The sequence below is a fragment of the Nipponia nippon genome, unplaced genomic scaffold (assembly GCF_047370975.1).
Source record: "Nipponia nippon isolate SJK-2023a ecotype South Korea unplaced genomic scaffold, ASM4737097v1 scaffold_4, whole genome shotgun sequence".
Lineage (NCBI taxonomy): Eukaryota > Metazoa > Chordata > Aves > Pelecaniformes > Threskiornithidae > Nipponia > Nipponia nippon.
The window spans coordinates 27655185-27668495 of record NW_028262358.1 but is presented as its reverse complement, the minus strand read 5'-3'; the positions used below and the strand labels follow the sequence as shown (position 1 = coordinate 27668495).

Genomic DNA, 13311 nt, shown 5'->3' with positions numbered 1-13311 from the left:
AAAATAGTTTCCAGAGAGAATGGAAAGGGGAAGTACTTGCCAACTCTTGTGAAGAATGTCATAAGCTGATAAAGTGCCCACCATGAAGAAGATGAAGGATGATTTATACTCACTGGTAATGCAATGCAGCAGATTATAGGCAGATGATAAAAATGGCCTTGTTTCCTACAGGAAAAATCTAATAAGTAATAGTGCTGACATTTGCACCTTTTGTACAGCACTGAAAACACTTGCTGAAAGAGCTGAAACCATCCAGCTGTGCACAGAAACGTTCTCTGCACCTGTGATTCCAACACATAGCCACCTCCTCCTTTAACCATTACTTCCACCACTTCTGTGAAATCAGTTGTATTAATTCCCAATCCTGCAGTCCAGTCAATGAGCATGTGTTTTCAAAATCATGGCACAATTCATGTGCAGAGATCTGCCAGCAGAGTTCATAATGGATTAAGACATTTATCAGATCTCTACAGCAGGCACCTTTTATTGTATGCATCACTGTTGCACACTGATTTCTGGCCATCCATTTGGTGGATAACGGAAGAGCAAGTGACATCATCTACCTGGACTTGTGCAAAGCATTTGACACTGTCTCACATGACATCCTTGTTTCTAAATTGGAGAGGCATGAATTTGATGGATGAACCACTTGGTGAATAAGGAATTGGCTGGATGGTCGCACTCAAAAGAGTTGCGGTCAACAGCTTGATGTCCAAGTGGAGACCAGTGACAAGTGGCATTCCTCAGGGGTTGGTATTGGGATTGGTGCTGTTTAACACCTTTGCTGGCAACATAGACAGTGGGATTGAGCGCACCCTCAGCAAGTTTGCCGACAACACCAAGCTGTGTGGTGCAGTCGACACACTGGAGGGAAGGGATGCCATCCAAAGGGACCTTGACAGGCTTGAGAGGTGAGCCCATGTGAACCTCATGAAGTTCAACAAGGCCAAGTGCAAGGTCCTGCACGCAGGTCGGGGCAATCCCAAGCACAAATACAGGCTGAACAGAGAATGGATTGAGAGCAGCCCTGAGGAGAAGGACTTGGCGGTGGTGGCCAATGAGAAGTTCAACATGGCCCTGCAGTGTGCGCTTGCAGCCCAGAAAGCCAACCGTATCCTGGGCTGCATCAAAAGAAGTGTCACCAGCAGGTCGAGGAAGGTGATTCTCCCCTTCTACTCCACTCTCATGAGGCCCCAGCTGGAGTACTGCGTTCCGCTCTGGGACCACCAACATAAGAAGGACATGGACCTGTTGGAGCAAGTCCAGAGGAGGACCAGGAAGATGATCAGAGGGCTGGAGCACCTCTCCTGTGAAGACAGGCTGAGAGAGTTGGGGTTGTTCAGCCCGGAGAAGAGGAGGCTCCGGGGAGACCTTACAGCAGCCTTCCAGTACCTGAAGGGGGCCTACAAGAAAGCTGGAGAGGGACTTTTTACAAGGGCATGTAGCGATAGGACAAGGGGTAACTGCTTTAAACTGAAAGAGGGTAGATTTAGATTAGATAGATACAAGGAAGAAATTTTTCACTCTGAGGGTGGTGAGGCACTGGAACAGATTACTCAGAGAAGCCGTGGGTGCCCCATCCCAGGAAGTGTTCAAGGTCAGGTTGGCTGGGGGTTTGAGCAACTTGGTGTAGTGGAAAGTGTCCCTGCCCATGGCAGGGGGCTTGGAACTAGATGATCTTTAAGGTCCCTTCCAACCCAAACCATTCTATGATTCTGTGATCTCTGCAACTGGCACAGAAATAGCTAATAAAAAAGTGATGACCACAAGAAAAATACTACTGAATTCAGAGATACTTATTTCCTTGAAATAATATCTGTACTGAGGTAATTCTGTTCAAATCCTCATGTCACAGAGATCAGAATAGATGCCTTCCCCCTTGGTTCATCCATAAGTAGATATACATTCTTCCCCACCATGTCATAAGTTTGGCTTATACTAGTGATAGTGAACAGTAATTCCTGAAATATCACAAGATATACCAATATGGAAAGAGAACAAGCATACTCAGAACAGAACCTGTTTGTTTTCCCCTACATCAATATTTTAGTTGTTGGCTTGAGTGTGTGGTTCCCCTCCCATACACATTGGATCATCTCTTTCTATTTTTCCAGGTACCATTGGAAGAGAGCGGAAGAATGTGTTGCTCTCTGCATTGCTCAGGATCCAAAACGCAAGCAGCCTTATACCTAGATCCTGTGCCAGTTGACATTGATGATAACTAAGACTTAACCTACTTCTCTTAATGATCTTTTAGTCAGAATGCCTGGAAATGTGAATAGTCTAACATGATGATTACACTGAATTAAGCGGAGTCAAGTGCTGTGCCCACTTAAAACTTTTTTCCCCAAGCAGTTAAAGTTTCAGCAAAATCTACAATCAGTAATTTTTAAAAAAAAACAAACAGAACAATAGTTCTTATCTGCAAGGAAAACAGATCCAAGTAGGAGGATTACTTATATAATAATATACATGATACTATCTAGAATAAGTTAAAGGCTTTTCAAATGCAAGTCTCTGCTGCAAGATGTAGAAAAGGAGATAGGACAGATACTGTTATGCCTACTTAGGTAACAGTCTTCATTTCTTTGTCTCAGTTTTGTCATTTTTAATAAATTGGGCATAATGTTAGTTACCCAGCCCACAGTAGGGGAGCTTTAATTGGCAGTAGCTCACAGATCTTCTGAGATCTTTGGCTAAAACGCCCTTTAAAAAACAAAACAACTGCGACACTGCTCAAGGATCTCGGTGCCTTGTGAAAGAGAGGAAGGTGCGTTACTAAAGGAGGAAGCAGTACCTGCAACAACATCAAGGATTACCTAGATCACCACTGTACTTGCTTCAGGTAACTTATTATCAGTTTACCAAATCTGACAATGCAGTATCAATCACAGTTATCAGTAACGTGCCATACGTACCATGCTGGATGCTATTGATGCACTACACTATCAAGAAAATAGCACAGCAATACGACTAACGCAGGAGCATCCAGGTCATGCATGTTCCTGTGCAGCAGAAATCTCAAGTCAAAGTAGCCTAAGAAGCATGTTGGGGGACAAGGTAGCAGAAAAATTATTATAATCAGTTTCTACTAAATGCTGCTTCTTTTTGAACAATGAGATTTCTTACAGAAATAACAAATGTCAAATTATCTTTTCCTGCTTTTATTCCAGGAACTCTCCAGAGGGGTTTTTGTTTGGTTTGGTTTTTTGGTTGGGTGTTTGGCGAGGGGGGTGTGTTCTTTTGGTTTAGGGTTTTTTTGTTGGTTTTTTTGGTTTTGGTTGTTTTTTTGTTTTTTTTTTTTTTAAACACATATTGTCCTTCACATTATTAGCATCAGAAAACAGGTTGCTTGAATGTTTGCAGGTATTATCAATTACATGTTTGAGAAAGCAAAAAGTTACCATTTCTTGATTTTTTTGTAATTCTAATTAAGTTCAGAAAATATTTCTTTAATATATCTATCACCTACAAAGCTCATTAAACTGAGATGTCATATGTCTTTCATTCAAGCGTTCATTCTTCTGATGGCTTGGCTTTAATCTATAACATATACTTAAGTTCACTAGTTTTTCTAGTAAAGCATACAATAGAACTTTGCTACATCCTCCTAATAACAGAGGACATAATTTGAGAAATTGAGCCCAGTCCCTAAGGCTATTATGGGTGTGGGTTATCACACATGAAAAGGAGCTATAACACTCCCTTTGAACAAGGCAGACATTTATCTGATTATCACTGGTATTGGTGTGTCTGTGTGTCTGCAGAATTGCCTGCTCCCTGAGTGAACATCTATGGTTGAAGGATCTAGGGTACCAAAGTGTTATATTTTTAGTCTGCCAGTTCAAGGGTAACCACTGCAGTGCTACCTAGGTATTTACTTCATATCACAGAAATGTTTCTATATTTCGCACTGAATGATAAGTGGATAAAGCATAGCAACACATAGAACAATGTCCAGAATAACCAACAGCTCTTCATCCATCCAGAGGTACTGTGAGCCATGGAAATTTCAGAATAAAAATTAACGCACCTCTGGATTAGATACATCCCAGCTTTAGAGACTTAAGGATTTAAAATAAAGGCTCCACTCAAACTATATTTATGATGAAGTCCTATTATGACAATTTGTGCTTGAACACCTGAATTCTACCAAAGTCCTGTGCTAGGTGTCTCAAATCAGAGCAAAAACCAGACCTCAGTCACCTGTGGTTCTGCCACTGCCCATGCTCAGAAACCAGGGCTGAGCAGATCATCAGTTAACTTCTTTTGAGGAGCTGCTGTCATCTAAAAATTAGGTAAGAGGTGTCCAGTCCTGTAAGTATGCCTAAGGATCAGGATCAAACCAGTATGAGAACATTTATAAAAAGACCTAGATACAAAGTACTGGGAGAAGAGATTTTCATGTTCTAGTGTCTCTTTTGAGAATCGTTTCAGTTGTTCTGTTCTGCCCCGCCCCCCCCCTCCCCCCCCCAGCCTACAGTGATTATTTGGTAGCCAGTGCACAAATGAGAGCACAGGGAGAACTTGTCCTTTACTCTTTCCAAGGAGCTTAACCACCGTGATTTAGAAACCTGCAACTTCTTTTTCCAAGTCTTCAAATAGTTCCAGGGGGCTCCTGATCAGTCAGCAAATCTTTTTCAGGTGCTTTATTCTTCCTCCATATTATATATTGTAAACTGTCCCAACAATGGTACTGTTATAATTAGAAGCACCCATGCTCCTCTGCCTATGAGGAAGTCGGCCAGATGCAGGGTTGGTTCCTGGAGTCCATTTAGTTGTTAGGCACTGTTTCTGTGTACGTGTGGTCAGCTCAGTAGATGCTTTGGCACCAGAGTTGTTGGGATCATAGTCCGGGGACTCCGATGCTAATCTTGCCTTGTAAAGAAGGATTTCAGGCTCAGGTCAGTGGCAAAGGCTTAGTTAGGCATGTTGCCTGCCAGATGCCCTAATGCGTTCCTGTTGACATGCATGTCCGTGACAACACACTAGCACTAAACCATGTTCTATGCATATACATGACTTTCTTTACAGCTCTTTCTATACAAGGTGCACCTGCACCCTGATTTGGACACCCATTTTTCCATCTGAATCATACAAATTGTGTCACTGCATACTTAATAAACTTAATACATTTTACCAGGATTGTGCTAACCTCACTATTACAGTCTTGCATAGACAGTCCATCTGTTGCTCGCTGTTTCTTTGAGACTCAAAAGCAAAGCCTTTACACAAATACATATTCTAAGCAGTATTACAATAAAGCCTACACAGACCAGAAGCCTTACCTGCACATGCTTCATAAATTAATTATTGCCTTAAGCACATGCAGGATTGTCTAGAATCACAAGCTGGAGCTGACTCGAAAGCTTAGAAACACACATAAAGGAGTTTGAGTCTACCTTTAAGCATCCCGAGAGTTATTCCAAGCCTGAATCTCACCTATCCTGGAAGTCAGCAGGAGCATTCCCCTTCACTTCAAATGGGAAAAGGTGATGTGGCCCAATCCTGCCAGATGTTGAGTAAAGTATTAGAGAGAGGCTGTGGTTGTTCAGTGCCTTTAAAATGTTTAATCCCAACAAGAAAACTGGTAAGTTTTGTGAAGAGAAAGATAAAACACTCCTTTTTAGATACTGATATATTTTGATTTCTATTATTATAGCATTTAAACACTATGAGTGATATAAGCATTATTATGGTACTTCAAATTGAGAAAGTAACTTACATCTCAGTCTTTCAGTTCATGTGAATTAGCGATACAGATTAAAAATATTTAAAGTAATTAGTGTCTCCTGTTGCCACTAGGCTAGACAGGTCTGACCTGATGTGGTACTTATGTTCTTATTTTGAGCTATGCTGACTTACATGAATTATGGAAATAAATTGACAGTGTCTCATTATATTCCTCCTTATTAAGTGTTGAAATATGAGACAATAACAAAAATATACTGATTAGCAAGGTTACATTATACATCAGAACCAGTTCAGACCCACTAGTATTGCTTGAAGTAATCATAATACTTAAACAAAGAAATAATCCTGGTACAGTAAATAAAGCATAAGTCTTCACCAGCTGTTTCTATAATATTGAAATAAGACCTATAAAAAGCAACTTTATGCAAAACACGTATGTTTGTGGTTCTGAGAGAGCTACAAGAGGAAAGCAACGACCCTCACAGATCATGTAGTAAACATATCACAGATCCACAGCAGAGCTCAAGATTGTCCTTTTGTTTTTTTTGAATAACAGAACAGTTAAGGCAGGATAATGATCTAATGCTAACTACATTTCATCTTGCAATGCATAAATTGACAGCTTGTAAAAGTCAAGAGAGGAACTCTTCTTCCTCCATGCTTGCTTTATTTTTAGCTCTTGCTTATTTCTTTGAAGTAACAAACCCTACCAGAGGCAGAAAACTAGACTAGGTGGATCAGTAAACTGGTAAAATCAGGTAAATTGTAGTAAACTCTTTCCTCAAACCCACACAGCATTTACTCTCACCTGTAAACCAATCTTATCTTGTTGCATGAAGATAATAAATGCTTTCATTCTGTTGTTAAAAACATTCATTGTAGTCCTAATTTCAGCTCTCCAGCCGCATTTATTTTATAGAACAGATGCACAGAAAACAACCCTCCCACCATCATTGCATGTAAGTAAAGGAAGAAAAATTACTCAAGCTATTTAACAAATTCCTACAAAAACAGCTAGTGTTCATAATGCAGACATTTCAGGGCTTTGAGGTTTCTTTTTATTTATTTTATTTTCAGTTAATAATCCAGAGTGCACTTGAATGAACGCTTCAGGCTGATGAAGGTCATCACCTCCTGGTCTGTTTCTGATTGAATACACAAGTACTTGTATAGCTACTCTTCAACATCAAAGTATGCAGAATAATAGCTGGTTGGACCCAAAGTAAAACTGTTCATTTTAAAGTAATAATGAAGAAGGCAAAGTTAGTATCTGCCCTGCAGCTCAGAGTAAATACCTGACCTACAGGTCCTACCACTATCTGGTACAGAAAGATCTTATGCTGGATCCAGTCGGCAACGGTTTCAGTGATTGTCCAGAAAGTGTGGAAGTGCATAAAAACTCTCCCTTTTACGTTACTGGAATTTTGATTGAAGCTTGAAAGCTAGGGTAATATATACACACACATATACGAAGTCAGACAGTTTGTATTCAGCACCTTTCCAGAAACAAGCCCTGAGATGGTAAAGTCATTAGGCAAATCAATCCCAATGCAAATGTTAAATTCTCTTCTGCAAACAGCTCTCCAGTTTGGGGTCTGCAAATCATAGAACAATTCTTTCTAAATTGCTGTTGTTCGAGGTTAAATACATCTCCAAGATCTTTGGCCCGGTAATTCATTATAAGTTGCATGAGAACCACACGCTGGAAGATTTGAACACTGCTTTGTATTTTTAGAGTTACTAAATAGGTGTATGTACCTGGCCATTACACAGCTAAATAAAAAAAATTATGTTCCTGGTTTGGGAGATAAATTACGCTGAAGTTGGGTTCTAAAAGCACTACATTATATAATCTTATAAGCCACTGAGAAAGATTTCATAGCTATGACAAAGTAAACTATGCCTAAGCACATTTGGAGCTTCAGTGAGGAATCTGTGTACAGCTTTATTATGTCAGAGAAAATAGGATTTCTGCAGTGCTGTACAACTATAGCAAAAAATATTATTTAAAGATGTTTCAATGTTTTTCTCCTTGAAGGAAACTAGTTTGCTTACAAGGCAATACTAAAGCATGTAGATGATGAAGCTTGTACTTCACTCATAGCAGACAAACTCTTCTATATAAGTTGCCCATAAGCTCAAACTGTATGCTTTATGATTTGACAATCCAATTGAGTAAAGGAACTAAATGTGCCAATATGTGGAACTGAAGCTTGAAAGCTTCAGCATACAATTTCCAAACACTACGGGGGTTTGATCCTGAAAGACAGTCATTGCACCTTACGTAGCTTTTTGGTATCTCTCCCTTCCTCCAAAAACCCCAGGGCAGTGTCTGGACTCCATGCAGAAGGCAGATTTGGGCACCTCCAAACAGGCTCCACAATAACCACCGTGCTGAGCAAAGAACTGCACACACAACACACAGCTGCCCACGGCTGAACCACAAGGAAATGCCTGGAGGGTCATTTAAATGCCACCCTGCTACGCTCTGCTCTCAGGGTGCTGCAGAGAGCCACCTCCACTGAGGAGCCACAGGGGCCTGTGCTTTACCTTTTCCAAGAGCCAAGCAAAGCTCGTTCTCTTCTTGCAAGTCAGAGCCAGAGGTCTATAACCTCATTTTACCCAATAGTCCCGGGAAAAGAGCAGTCTCACAAGAAGCGGAAGCCCTGGGAACAGCACCCATCTCTGCACAGGAAAAGGAAACCAAACTCAAATCTTTGCTGTACTGCAGGAACATCCCAGTCACAGGCTCTGCTGTTAGGGGCATTTCCCCCCCATCTCGGTACAGCTCCGCAGTATTGCGGCAAGATCAACTGAGGCATGCAGGAAGCACCACAGTGTTGCTAGTGAGCTAGAAAATTCCTACTCCTCAAATGGAGTTGCAGAAAACATTACTCTATAACACAAAAGCAAGTACTGACAGGAAGCCTGTATCATTACAAAGCCATTGTTCCAGTGGCAATTATTTGCCTGAACACATCTGTGATCTGAGCTGTCTACAGCATCTTGCATACATTACAAAATGAAGGTGAACAACCTTGATTTAGGAAAAAATCGTCAGCAGATTGTCAAACCTCAAATAGATCAGCTTTGTTTATGACAACCTGAGAAAAACGTTAACCATTACTGATTGCTTCCCAATATTGGTGACTAACAACCCACGTGGTTCAAACCCTATATGCTTTATTACTGAGTGGCAAATAAACATTCAATGTGCAGGTCCCCTCATCAGACACTATCTTGTTATCGTTTTCAGGAGGAGAATGGTAAACACTGAATGAAACTGAGTAAAAGCTTCACAGAATGACAAGAATTCATTTCATTTTTTTATCCACCAAAACCAACTAGATTAGCTTTACTTTCAAACCAAGATAGGAAACTGTATGCCAGCACTGGAATCAGATTACCTTATCCCATCAGACAGAGTTTACAGTGAAAATAACCAACTCTGGCTTCCATTTCCAGTATGGATGACAAATGTTCAGTTGTCTAAAGCTATTTCTTCCATCTTTTGGATATAAGCTAGACAATTTACACCCAGTTCTTCACTGAAAGCAATTTGCCACTAGTTACTTCTTTGCCATTTTAGATGCAGCTGCCCTGATTTATGCCAGCATGTTAACAGAATCAGGCTGCTCACCACAATAATGCAAATGTTGCTTTGCTGTGTTCTGCATCCCCCAAAATACCATTGCATAGTTGCATAGAGTTTATTTATATTATATATACACACACACATTATACATACACACATATATATACACACAAACACACCTATATATGCCTTCTGAGTATTTTTATGCAGTAATTAGTTGTATCTTACCCATACTGGTGAAATTTGTGCCAAGCATACTGTGTGTGCTTGGCATTTTGTAACACGACTAGCCCATTATTGGCAGTCAGAGAGATAGAGATTGATACTGAAGGTCATTTTTATTTATGTCAGACACAGGATGTTTCAGAAGCTTTTATGGAGCAGCTACATCTGTGCTCTCTGTGGGTTGGATCCACTCCATACATACTGCTGGAGGACAGAAAAAGCAGATCGTACAAGAGGGAAGAGCTATCCTGGGCTTCACTGGAAGCCAACTACACTGAACGCTCCACGTAACCCAGCATTTTCACAGCATCCCAGGCAGTGGGGCTGTGCAGCTTACAGACATTTCTCATGGAGAGCCGAAGGTTGTTTTTTATTATCAGTTTTAATCTAATAGAAAGGTTTCATGGCATTTATTTCCTCTAGCAAAATTAACTCTACTTGCAAAGCTTCCTCCCCCTCAGAGGGAAATAAGATGTAGTCTCGGAAGCCCAAATCCACAATGATATTTAAGTGCCTGAGGAACTGTGCCAGAGTGTCTGGCAGGGGAAGCTAAACAGACTCAATTTTAAAAGGGAGTATAGTGAATGGAGAGACAGACTGAAAGCTCAGGAGAATGAAGTACTCCTTTTATCTACTATGGGGGGGAGCTGTTAAGTAGCAAAGCAAACTTCTTTTCTATTCTTGCTCATCTGTGTGCTTTAACCCACCATTAGTGCCATCTCCACTCATATTTGAGACTGGCGTTTGCTGGAGCTGGCACCAAGTTAGTCACAGATGCTATTTCCATGACAGCAACATCAGTGCAGTCAGAGCTGGACAGAGATGAATACAGTTTGTATGATCACATGTACAGTCATCTTCAAGTTCCTTGCCCTGCAGGACTAAAAAATACTCTTTGTGAAAGGTACCAATCTGTGTCTTGCTTAAAAACAAGACACAGACAGTAGGAAAATACTTTGAAAACCTATGTTACTGATTATTTCGTACACCCTCTGTATTTTGTCATTAAACTGTTATCTTCCATAATTATTTCTTAACATTTTACATTCAACCCATTTTATTAATTTCCTCATGTGTCTATATTGGGACAAATGCTATTCTCAGCTCTATTTGTGTAAATATGTAGCTAATGGAAGTACCCTGATCTCACAGCACTACAACAGAGGACAATTTGGCTCTCTGTCTACATAGGGATTATAGCTAAAGCCGAACACAGTGATGGAACTGCATCAGCAGATGAAGGCTGCTTAACACAAGGCACACTCCATTATGACATTTCTAATCTGCAAGTTATAACTTCCCTCTAATAGCGTACCTTATTCAAGATAAAAGAACAAAACATTTGGTGCTTTAACGTCCTTATTACAGCTGAGTTAGTCTTTACAGAAATGCTAGAAAAACAGACATTATTAGCTGCATTCTGTTGAAAATGAACAGCTTCCAGATGTCGATGTTAACATCTAGATACCTGCAGAAGACAGCACTGGAGAGCAATAAGAACATCTCAAAAAAAAAAAAATCAGTTAACTAACTTCTTATTAAATTGGAATTCAACTAAAAATCAAGTGTAGTCCAAAGCAAACTCTAAAATTAGCTTGTCGTCCAAACAAAAAAGAGTTGTAAATTGAAACTGAAAGACAATTAATATTTTCCATTTTTTAGATTTTCATTTTTTGGACCCTGCCCTAGCAAAGATTACACCTGCTCAGAGCGGACTCTACAGTGGAGCAACGGAAAGAATTCAAATACCAGTAATGTCTCCCATATTTGTATTCCTAAAAGCTCACCATACAGAAGTCTTTTAAAAAAACCAAAGATGTTCATCTGAAAATATTTTTAGGGGGCTAGGAGCTAAAAGAGGTTTCTTCAATTCATTGTATTGCTTTCTCAAATAAATGCACGATATTAGCATCTGACATTAATTTATCTGATTTGAAGAAGTAAGGTTAGGAAACATGCTAGACCAAGCAAGTAGTAGTTTTTGTGCATGTGTTTTAAAGGCACCCTTTCACTCTAGTGCCTGATGTGTTTAGGGAAATAATAGACATAATTTAAGTTATCTACCATAAGGTCTTCACTGAAGAGGTTCATGCTGTGAGGATTTCCATGGCAACTACTTAAAGTGACATTTTTGAAATTGAGAGCCCAGGGACATGATTAGCTGCAATACTAATACCGCATAAGTCACCTAAACAGAGATCTTTTGTTCAGGGCCAAGTAAACTAACTTTCCTTTTCCTCTATGGGAACCAGCTTCAGAATCATTCAGTAAGTTAAAAAAACCTTATGTTTTCTATCAAATCTTTTACAAGAAACAACAATGCATTTACATACACACATACAGCTAAAGTAATGAGTTCCTTAAATTACCTAGTATACAGTACATCAGGTAGCCTATAGAAAATCTACATGAAGAAGATTGTGTCAGGGTCAACTCAAAGAGGCACAAAAACAGATTTTTGTGGAACATTTCCAAGTCTATTGAGATTCACTTGCAAAGAGATTCCAAAGAGATGACAACTGCTCAATGGTCATTAAAATACTTAAAAAATAAGTACTCACCAGTATATTGAAGCTTCTACAACAAATCGAAGTACTGGCATGATATAGCAGTCAAAAGGGGAACTTAAATAAAAAAGCATTGCTCCAGAGTGAAGAAAAAAACCAGTCTAATACCTGCCTTAGCAAACACAAAACTGGAGCAGCCAGATCCTCTATACCTGTTTCCTTTCCCTCCAGGTGCAGTCTTGATTTTACCAGGTATGAGTTAGGGACAGGAATTAAGCACACTCTGCCAATCCCAACCTACAGACTCTTTAGAGATCACAACCAGCCAGCATAGGCACAATCCAAGGTTAATTTATAACGCGATGGGGCTGATAGGGAGCAAGTCCTAAAACCACCTGGCCCCAAATAACTCTTCTCAGCCCTGGTCTTCATGGTGATTGCTTGATCCAGCTGAATGTATTCATCTCACAGAGCTGATGACTGATACCTTTACTCATCAGCTGAAGTCATACTTTAAAAGCTCTCCTTCTGCAATATAGTGCAGTTGATATAGATCATTAAAGCCAGCTTGAAAAATATAGTTTACTTTTATGCAATCATCTGAAAGAATTTTATATCAACTCAAGTAAAGCTCCACAGAGTACGTAGTTTTTATATTCTCTTTAATTGTCGCATCTATTTCAGACCTCCATTAAAACTGCATAACATTAATTTATTCAGGAAAGCTTAATAGTCTCCTGTTGGAAGTTTTCTCTATTAAGTTGATATTACTGTCACTTCATGGAAGGCCTTAACAGATGTCCTTTTTTTCCTATAAGGGATATTATTCAGAGCTATGCTCACAGAGGCAGTTTCTTGCAGTAAAAGTGCCTGGAAATAACTGTTCTCTGTGATATATCATCTCATCTTCTTATCCTCTGACTGGTCAAACAATGACAAAACTGTATTGTTCATTTTAAAGGACATTTAAGGACTCATTCATGAAAGACATAATAGTGGTGGAGAAATGTATCAAGGAAGAGCAATGAGTCAGACTGTCGGCAGCCACGTCAGCTGGAGGAAGCCACATATATCCAGGCTGCACATGAACTCCCTGAACAATTCTACTCTGCCTATTTTTAGCACTGAAAAATACTTTAACTTTTACTCTCCTGGGAAGAAGTAAGATGGCAAGGTTTAAAGGGACTTTTCCTGGGACTGCAGTGACAGGCAGCAGAGCCTTTGCTGTGGGTGCCCTTCAAGCAGGATGAAGGAAAGGATGAGCTGAGCTAGAGAAGAACAAAGGCAGAG

The 13311-nt window shown here is 39.9% G+C and overlaps 1 protein-coding gene across 1 annotated transcript in view; it reads left to right on the top strand.

Moving 5' to 3' along the window:
* The window catches only part of HAAO (3-hydroxyanthranilate 3,4-dioxygenase), a 37398-nt gene extending 33891 nt beyond the window's left edge, over window positions 1–3507 (top strand). The window contains exon 10 of the mRNA XM_009472992.2: window positions 2115–3507. Coding sequence (XP_009471267.1) covers window positions 2115–2193 — 79 coding nt within the window. The 3' untranslated portion in view covers window positions 2194–3507. The remainder of the gene's footprint in view (window positions 1–2114) is intronic.
* Window positions 3508–13311: the final 9804 nt, after the last annotated feature.